This window comes from Vespa velutina, chromosome 2, assembly GCF_912470025.1.
Source record: "Vespa velutina chromosome 2, iVesVel2.1, whole genome shotgun sequence".
Taxonomy (NCBI): domain Eukaryota; kingdom Metazoa; phylum Arthropoda; class Insecta; order Hymenoptera; family Vespidae; genus Vespa; species Vespa velutina.
The window spans coordinates 3,119,900-3,129,880 of NC_062189.1; the positions used below are offsets into that span (position 1 = coordinate 3,119,900).

The 9,981-nt window shown below is 30.0% G+C and overlaps 2 protein-coding genes across 2 annotated transcripts; both read right to left on the reverse strand.

The window, feature by feature from the left end:
• Nucleotides 1-4,940: 4,940 nt before the first annotated feature.
• LOC124957741 (short transient receptor potential channel 5-like) lies at nt 4,941-9,283 on the reverse strand. The gene is made up of 8 exons (XM_047514976.1): nt 8,929-9,283; nt 8,471-8,741; nt 8,172-8,277; nt 7,811-8,112; nt 7,476-7,724; nt 7,257-7,372; nt 7,030-7,188; nt 4,941-5,790 (listed from the first exon to the last, which is right to left on the reverse strand). Exons 1-8 carry the CDS (start codon nt 9,229-9,231, stop codon nt 5,620-5,622), a joined length of 1,677 nt encoding a protein of 558 aa, XP_047370932.1. The 5' UTR covers nt 9,232-9,283; the 3' UTR covers nt 4,941-5,619.
• Nucleotides 9,284-9,361: 78 nt separating this feature from the next.
• LOC124946546 (short transient receptor potential channel 5-like) lies at nt 9,362-9,981 on the reverse strand. The gene is made up of 2 exons (XM_047487336.1): nt 9,675-9,981; nt 9,362-9,482 (listed from the first exon to the last, which is right to left on the reverse strand). Exons 1-2 carry the CDS (start codon nt 9,979-9,981, stop codon nt 9,454-9,456), a joined length of 336 nt encoding a protein of 111 aa, XP_047343292.1. The 3' UTR covers nt 9,362-9,453.

The window sequence follows — 9,981 nt, forward strand, 5'->3', positions numbered from 1 at the left end:
TAGTGGTTTTAGGGTGAAAAGCCAAAAAAAAAAAAAAAAGAAAAAAGAAAAAGAAAAAGAGAAAAAGAAAAAGATATTTCTATGATATATTTTATTTTTTTTCTCTTTGTCTTTCTGTCTGTCCATCTGTTTCTCTCCCTCTCTCTCTCTCTCTCTCACTCTCTCTCTCTCTCTCTCTCTCTCTCTCTTATATTTATCTTACTTTTCTCTATTTATATAGAAAATTGATAAAAACAATAATCGAAATAAATCGTTTCTCTCATATTACTTTATCTTCCTTTTTGTTTTTCCCCAATGAAATGATGTTACTTTCAACTCATACACACACACACATACATATATATTTATATTTATATATATAAATATATATGTATAATATAAAATATATATTATATATATATAATATATATTATACATATTATATACTGTATATATATATATATATATATATATATATATATACACTCTGCTTATATTCTTTCTCTGCGGTTGATCACCCATCGTCTTTCTCGTTCGATTTAACACGTATTTTTAGGAGACACAAAGACACACACACACACACACACACATCTACACACTTGTGATATACAAGTATGGTTTACCATTTCATTCTGGCCTCCATCGTCATGTAGGAGAGAAAGAAAAAAAAAGGAGGGAAAGAGTGCGAAAGAGAAAAAGAGAGAGAGAGAGAGAGAGAGAGAGAGAGAGAGAGAGAGAGAGAGAAAGAAATAAAGATAGATAGATAGATAGATAGATAGAGAGAGAGAGAGAGAGAGAGAGAGAGAGAGGGAGAAGGATTGTATGGACCGAGATTAGGATGTAGGGCACGTCAGATCGACTTACGGATAAGAGACCTATCCTTTTTTTGCGCGAATCTAGTTATCTAGTAAACCGAATTCTCTACTTCATATACTTCTCTTGGACTTCTATGATCGAAATACTTCAATCAACTCATAAATATAAATAAAATACTACGAAAATAAATTCTTTTTTCTTTTCGCTCCTTTTTTTATTTTGTTTTTCTTTTTTTTTTTCCTTTTTTTTTCACCCTTATCTCTATTTTATTCTTTCGCCATTGAAGAAAAGTCATTAATTCGAAAGAATTACGTACACCATCGATAAGTAATATGAGATCGTAAGTATGATAACGCGTAGGATTCCCATAGGAATTGAAAAGTATATTAAGGATATCATAAATTCACAGTCATCCTGAATATTCACGGAAATATGACAGTATAATCAGAAAATGTGATTCCCGTGGAATCATATTTCTAGGTGATTTAAGTTATTTCTAGGTTAGAGAGGTGGTAAATAGAAAAAAAAAATTATGATAACAACAAGAATAGTAATAATAACAACAACAATAATAATAATAATAATAATAATAATAATAATAATAATAATAATAATAATAATAATAATAATAATATCAATAATAAAACAAGATAGGACAGTGGATTATTTTGATATATTAAAAGGGCTCAATGGAAATATCCTTTCTTGTTGTTTCGTTTCTTTTCTTTAACATTTTTTAATCTTACATTCGAACGATCAAATATTTAAGATTTGACAATATCTAAATATAAGTATAAAATAATTTAATGATCTATAATATAATAATTGAGATAGGAGATAAGAGATAAGAAAAATAATATTTCCACGAGGATGTTCCTATTTATTTCGGTTGATGTTCGATCGTTTTCATAAAAATGGTCATATACGGAGGATCTGGCCGGAGGATGATAAATAATACGAACGTAAAAGAAATGATGTGCTGCTGTTCCTGCGATATTATCTTGCTATACTCGACCTTTCCCTCCCTCTTAGATCCTCACACTTTTATCCCTCTATTTCTTTTCTACTTTTACTTCTTCTACTTCTCTTTTAACTTCTTCTTCTTCTTCTTCTTCTTTTTCTTCACTCTGATCTCTTCCAGATCTCGAAGGAGATATAATTCAGAGACATTTACGATATCGATTGTTCGTTTATCGCGATAATAACAATTTTCTTGTTTAAATATTGACACCAACATATCAACACGCTTATGAAAGATACTTTTTGAAAAAGAGCAAGTAACTTGTGCACCTTTAAGTTCGTTTTCATTGGGGAAAATCCAAAAGGTAAAACTATCTTCAATTGATGCGAATATATATTTTTTGTATTTCTTTTCTTCTTTTTTTTTTTTTTTTTTTTTTTTTTTTACTTTGCAAGGTTTTCATTTGATATTACACGATAACATATTCTTTTTTCCTTCTTTTATTTTCATTTTTTTATATACACTATTGTTTCCATTTTTTTTCTCTTTCTCTCTCTCTCTCTCTCTCTCATTCTATATCTGTATCTCTATCTCTATCTATTTATTTGTCTATCTGTCAATTCCTATCTCAATTTGTACGATGAAAATATCTTGATATAACATAATAGACATTTCTATTGGATCGTTAAATCCTGATCATCATTAATCATTTTTAACTATTAATCAGAAATAACTGTAATTCTTTGATAAATGAGTAAAACTTTTCCACTTAGCACTTCGATCGATTGGAAAGATCCAACGTCGTAATCCTTTTATCGTTCGTAATATCTTTCGTTCATAAGATCTAATTCGAGGAACGACATTGAACAACTTTACTATTCTTCTAATAATTTTTATCTATTAGTATTTATCATATATAAGTGATAAATATTGTGCCAGTGTTTAGTCTGTGTATTTCGATGATAGATTTTACTAAAAGAATTAGAAAATAATTTATCATTTAGAATCGTATTATCGAACGAAACATTTTCATTTCGAATACCTCATCGATATTATCTAATAAAAATTTCTTACGTTATTGCTGATAAATGATTATTATTATTATTATTATTATTATTTATTTATTTCATTCTCCCTCTCTCTCTCTCTCTCTCTCTCTCTCTTTATCTATCTATTTATCTATCTATCTCTATCTCTTTCTCTCTATTGTATGTTTTCTTCCCCCGAGTGAGACGAAAGATGGCGGAATTCAAAGAAGCGGAAATAATTTTTATACAATGAAATTTTCATAATGAAAATTTTTCCTTTTGAATTTTATCCTTCCTTCCTGTACGTACTCTTTACGGATATAAATAGATCCTTTTTTAAATAGACCGGAAATGATTATTATCTATATTGTAACGTTGTAATGAAAAATTTCTCATTCAAATTTTATTCGCATTCAATCGAATCGATATATACTATGGTAATCCGAGATTCTTTATTCTCGTTCTTTTTTTTTTTTGGTTTCCCTTCACTTTCCTTTAAAGTTCTTTTCTTCTTCCTTTTCTTTCTTTCTCTTTTCTTTTTTCTTTTTTTTTTTCCTTCCATTTTAAAATCCTTCCGTCAATGATATTTTTATTCGATTCTTGGCTCATTTAATAAGCTTTGACGAAAGTCAGAAGGAGGAATTCTTTTCGTAAATCGATTTATTCGAATATATATTTATTATATCGTAAAAATATTTCATGTGTATATGTGTGTGTAAATATATATATATATATATATATATATATATATATATGTATATACGGGGTGTCTAATTTGAAGTCTATTTTTGTCTAATTTGAATTTTCCAAACTATAAACTCTTTTCAAAAAATGTTTCAAATAAAACATACCCTTTTTAGGGAGCTTAGTAAGGGGATGGTAGAGGAGTAGGGTGGGGGAGGGGGAGGGACAGAAATCTTACGGTGGTCACAAATCTTTTCTGTCTGGACGTTTGCTCCTGAGATTTTAAGGTAAATTCTTTGTTTTTCTTCTTTTTCCTTTTTTTCTTCTCTCTCTTTTTTTCTTTTTCTCTTTTCTCTTTTACACGAAACTGTACGTTTTTATTTAGATAGGCACATGGTCCGTTCTAAGGCGAATTCATTGACCTAAATAAACCTACCTAAATAAAAACATACAGTTCCGTATAAAAATATAACGGTCACCTTGAAATTTCAAAAACACATCCATTCGGAAAAGATTTATCATCGTCATAAGTTCAAATTTCATTTAGATAGATCTTTTTCTAACCAGCTATAATTCGCCAAAATAATTGTTTGCTATACTTCAAAAAGAAAATTTCTACAATTTTTATTTTATTTTATTTTAATTTGTTGACGATCGAATATTAAATATATTTTGTTTAAATTGAAGGCACCTGAACACCCTGTATATAAATATAATATATATATATATATATATATATATATATATATATATTATAGCGCGAAGTTTGAGTTCTTTATAAAGCTTAAAAGTGACTTTAAAATTGTTCCCGTTAAAAAAAATATTCATGGGAAACATTGAAGGAAGATTTTTCTTTCGCTAACAGACGATATTCTTTACAAGTTGTTTTAAAAGTAGTCGTTATTTAATGGACATCGTAATTAAATAGATCGGCAAGTTTTATTACTTTATTTTCCAATGATACATTTACGTCGTTATAATGAAAATGACACTTTCGTGTATTCTTAAATATCGTATAATTAATTCTTAAAGAAGGATATATTGATTGAAAATATTTTAACGAGACAACAAATATTTTCCGAATGACAATTATTATCAATTAAGTGATCTATATAATATATATATCGCATTGATCTAATGCGATCTTGATAGGATTTCATTTGAATGTTCATAGAAGAATCGTTTACGTTTCAAAGGAGACGACAATTTTTTTTTCCTTCGATTATTTTCAATATCAACTTTTTTTTCTTTTTTTGCGTTTTCAAACGCAAAAGATATAAAGAGAAATATAGATTTTCGTATATCTGAAATATTATCTAATCGATTTTGACAGAATATCATTTGAAAAATTATAAACAAATTGTTTAACTTTTCACAGAAGGGACACGATTCTTTCAATTTGAATTTTCTTAAAATTCATTCGCAATATAAAGACAATATTGTGACTTCTTTTTATATTAGAAATATTGTCTAATATATCTCGATGGGATTTAATTGAAAAATTCAATGAAAAATTCATGAAAAATATTCATCGGGGTACGAACGTTTTAGATAAATCATTTTCAATTTCAATTATTCTCCGATCTTCACTCTCAAACGTAACGAGAAATAACGATACTTAACGATGTATTTGATATATTATTTAATTAATCGTTCTTTTAGAATTTCGTTTGAAAATTCGTCGAAAAAAATCATAATACGTACGATGGAAGACGGATCTCGATCATATTCGTTCGTTCGATCATTTTCAATTTCAATATTCTTACGATATTACTAGTAACATTATAAACAGTAAAAAAAAAAAAAAGAAAAAAGAGTTAAAAATTTTTAAATTAATTTTGTTAGGATTGAGATTTGAACATTTTTTTTTCTATGAAAATTTCTTCTAATTCTTCCTCTTTTCTTTTTTTTTTTTTTTTTTTCTCTCAAAAGATCATTTAAATGAAAGAGACACTTTCCTTCGTTGTTATTATCCCTTTGACAATAAACGTTAATTCTCGTTCGTCGATATTTTCCTTTCCACGGAAATCTATACTAATGTCTTAGTATAGTTCTATTGGGCTTCTTACTATGAAGGAGATATGCCCTCAAGTGTTTCTCCAATGACACGTTACGAAACTTGTTACGAATTCGTGTAATTCTTGTATTTCCTCAAGCAGCTTCAAGTGCCTCTCGCAAAAGTCCTCTCACTTCTATCAATTCTCTTCTAAATTTCTCGATGTTCGTCTTCTCGATTTCCCTACTCTTCTCGCGGAAATAACGTTGTACCAATTGCATCATCACTTGAGCGAATACTTCGTCCTTTTCATCTTCTAATGTTTCCTGAAAATAATTATAAAAAAGGAGGAAAAAAAAAAAAAAAAAAAGAAGAAGAAGAAGAAAAAAAAAAGGAAGAAAGAGACAAACTTGATCTTTACTAGACTTTAATATAAGATAATTCATTTATCTATTTCTATTTCTTCTTCTTTTTTCTTTTTTTTTTTTTTCTTTTTTTCTTTTTCTCTTTTGCAATCCTAAGTGCATGCGTGTGTGTGGGTGTGTGTGTGTATCTCTCTCTCTCTCTCTCTCTCTCTCTCTCTCTCTCTCTCTCTGTGTGTGTATGTATGTATATATATTTTTTAATTTAATTTAATTAATTTAATTTAATTTAATTAATTCTAATTTAAGTAACACTTTTTGATAATCCTTAGATTTTGTATCTGAAAATCTTTCTTTTCTTTTTTTTTTTTTTTTTTCTATTTAATCAGACAAATGGAGTAGAGAAGTGGATATTTATTCTTTTTTTTTTTGTTTGTTTTTTTGTTTTTTTAACAATTTTTACTCGTAATTAATTCTTTGATTTAATTTGAATTTTTTTAATAATCCGTCAGACCTTGAATCTGAATAAATTGTTAAGAGAAAAAGATCAAAAAAGTGGATCACGAAAATGTCCGACTTATTTTGCAACAATTCTTATTCGTCATTTTTGTTTCGTTTTTTCTTGTTGTGTTTTTTTTTTTTTGTTATTTTTTTTTGTTTTTTTTGAAAAGTATTCATTCCTTCATTTAATCTCGATCATTTAATAATCCGGTAGATATTGAATCTGAAAAATTGTTACTAATGCAGAAATATGTTTTCCAATAAAATAAATCCCAATCTGAATGATCGAATCTATTTTCTTTTTCTTTTTTTCTTTTAATCTTTTTTTAATTAAATAATAATTAAAATTTGTCGATTTCATTTCTATTATTTCAACGATCCATATATCTCGAATTAGAAACATCGTATATATAAAATAAAAAAAAAAAAAAAGAAAAATAAAAAAGAAAAAAAAATGATCCAATTTTTAGATCCACTTTTCTGATCTCTTTCTTTCTTTTTTTCTTTCTTTCTTTTTTTTCCTTCTTCTTTTTTATTCTCAATTATATAAAATCGAAGATCTACGAATCCATTTTCTCCTTTTACTTTTCTATTTTGTTTCTTTCACTTTTCGTAGACCTTGTACTCATTCGCATTGACCTTGGTAAGATATCCCATTTTGAAATTACCATAAAGTGTAACGTGTAATTCTACGATACTAACGATATAGCAACACTGCATGAAGTCCCAGCGGGCGCGTTTGTTCGGCGGTGGTTTGACGAGTACCTTCACGTATTCGGCGATCGTTTGAAAGCCAGCGAAAGTGGGAATTATATTGAAGGGTGGTGGTAGGGTGGTCATCAGCATGAAATTGATGTAAACCTATAAGGAGAGAAAACTTTTTGTTATTGCACAGACGGGACTAGTTCGTTGAGATTCAATTTGCCAACCTCCGTCCGACCAAAGGTCCATTCGACGATGACGTTATCTGTGACCTTGGTAAAGGTATTGGTCATACAGGCAATCAGCATATTAAGGACAACGACCACAGAAATGAATTCAAAACCTTTATTGCGATATTTATTTTATATATTAATACGTCAATTACGTTTTAATTAAATACTTTTTGGGAATAAATTAAAGTAATTTTATAAAATCTAAAAAATTACTTGCGAACGCGATATAACCGATAATCTCTGTAAATGTATGATGATTTATGATAGTTTCCGTATCGTTATCACTTGGTATATTTTCAATAATGACGTCAGCACTTTCAATAGGACTCATACAGAAAACGGCCCAAAAAAGTGTCTTCAGGCTCGATGGGAAATTAACGAATGAACTCACCTGTTGTATCTTTATATTATTTTTATCGATTTGTACCATATCTTCGTAATACTGATACAACTTAGACAGACCTAAAAGATAATGAGATTTTATCAGGCATGAGGGACATTATAAATGGATCTTGAAGGATTATATTGAAAATAGATGAACGTTAAACCGGATGTGAAAGCTAAAAGGACGATGGCGAATATCACGATGAATTTGGTAACATCATGGATCATCTTTCCAAGGGAGAGTTGAAGAGGACCAAGGTGATAATTCAATTGACAAAGAAACATCAATCGAAAGAAGGCCATGATCGTAGCCAAACAATAAACACCTTCGGCTATCAATGTCGGATCGTATTTGTGCCAATATTTTCTCTCTAAGTCACATTGCCCGTTAATCCTGACGTCGATAGCAGCATCTATCCAGCACATAAACGTCAATAGGAACAGGAATATCATACAGCTTTCGTACCTAAAATGAAAGATCTATCTGATCGTGATATAATTTGAAAAGAAAAATAAGAGAATTACCAGTTCCAAGGTGCCCTGAAGAATCTTCTTGGACCGAGCATAATGCAAAGCCGTATGATCGACCATAAATACGATATCACGTAAATTGCTAGAATCGGTTCGAATCCTGAAAAGAAAAGTAAAGAAAAGAAAAAAGAAACAAAGAGGGGAAAAAAAATTGGCCCGATGCATTAGTGACTGTGTTAAGGCTTTTTGAATTAATTCGAATCGCGTTTTTTTTCCCCCTTTTTCTTTTTCTTTTTCATTTGTTGCAAAAAAAAAAAAAAAGGGAAAAAAAGAAAAAAGAAGAAATTTGATACCGGTATTCGGTGGCCCACGAAGTTGCTTGTTCTTATCGGCATTGGATATAAGAAATACGATGATAAGGAAAACGAGATAACTGGCAACAGAGTGAAGGAATTTATTAACCGGACTTGAAAAAAATTTAGCGATTTTCGTGTTCGGTATGATCAGAATGATCAAGGCGATAAGAGGTAATAGGATTATTCGTAATAAAACGGTTAAACATTGAAGCCAAGTTTTTCTCATCCTCCATTCGTACCAATTGTCCACCCATTTGTTCTCGATCAGCTGTAAAATTTTCAATGTCACGTATAACGTTCAATTCAATTTTGAAATATATCTTTTCAATGCAAGAAAAGATAATCTGTTAAATTATGAAACGTTTCTTTTTTCTTTTTTCTTTTTTTCTTTTTTTTTTTTTTTTCTTTTCCCCTCCCTGTTCTTTTCTTTTTAATTTTTCTATTTCGTGGCACACCTCTTGTACGTTCGGATGAGCGACAAAAGTTTTTTGCTTGTAATCAAGAGCCATTAACAAGCGCGGATAAATGAATCTAGAAGATCTAGAAAAGCCTGATGTTCTCTTCAACACTGTCTCCACTTCATGAGCTTTCCTGGCGCAACCGATCAGATCCGTAGCGAATTCTGATAATTTCTGTTTTAATCGAACGACGTTAATCCATATGAATCTTCGTATATATTTTCTAACATTTATATATATATATATGTATGTATGTATGTATAATCTAATTCGAATGGGCTCGATATATGAAGTTGGCATTATCGAAACCTGATTCGATTGACCTCGGATAGCTGGATGTACTCGTTATAGAACTCCCTGTCGTAGGATGCAGCCATTTTTAGCTCGACCGATAGATTAAAAGAAGCGAGAATTGGATCTTCCTCGGTCAAACAGATATAGGCTGGATTAGATATAGCTCGATAGAGAAATATACGTTTTCGATCCACCGTTAAGCTGTCGTAAATTTCACGTTCTCGTCTGTTAAGGACGCATCACCACTCGTAAAATATCTAAGAGAATGTGATCGGGTTAAAAAGAAAAAAAAAAGAGAACGACAAAAATAAACAAACAAATGAACGAACAAATAAAGAAACAACCAAACGAACAAACAAAGAAATGAATAATTAATTAATTAATTAATTGATTAATTAATTAAATAAATAAATAAATAGAAAGGAAAGGATTATAAACACAGATTCTACCGTGCTCGTACTTGCACACGCTCAAGCAATTGCAGTTAGGTGGGTGAGGTCGTTGAATCCTATGAAGTCGATGTTCGATCAGATATTGAATAAGCTCATAATGACCATACTGTGCTGCGATCGCTAAGGGTGTAGCCTCGTCCGGGAAATCAGAGCTATGAGTGACACTGGCATATTCTAATCCCGGTGATATCTCGTTGAGCTTGTCTAAAATCATGCCGGCTATCTTTGTCTCGTTTTCTCTGATTGCGTAGAGATGGGCGTCACCGGGATCGATCTCTGGATGGGAAAGTAGAAATTTCACCAT

Bases quoted from the DNA above. Each gene is read 5' to 3' on its own strand.
- LOC124957741 (XM_047514976.1), bottom strand. From the start codon at position 9,231: ATGCCAACTTCATATATCGAGCCCATTCGAATTAGATTATACATACAT. The intron at 8,113-8,171 runs GTAATTCTCTTA...CTTTCATTTTAG, and splicing joins TTCAGGGCACCTTGGAACTG to GTACGAAAGCTGTATGATAT. The intron at 7,189-7,256 runs GTTGGCAAATTG...CTCTCCTTATAG, and splicing joins GGACCTTTGGTCGGACGGAG to GTTTACATCAATTTCATGCT.
- LOC124946546 (XM_047487336.1), bottom strand. From the start codon at position 9,981: ATGGTGAAATTTCTACTTTCCCATCCAGAGATCGATCCCGGTGACGCC. The intron at 9,483-9,674 runs GTAGAATCTGTG...ACATTCTCTTAG, and splicing joins CGTGTGCAAGTACGAGCACG to ATATTTTACGAGTGGTGATG.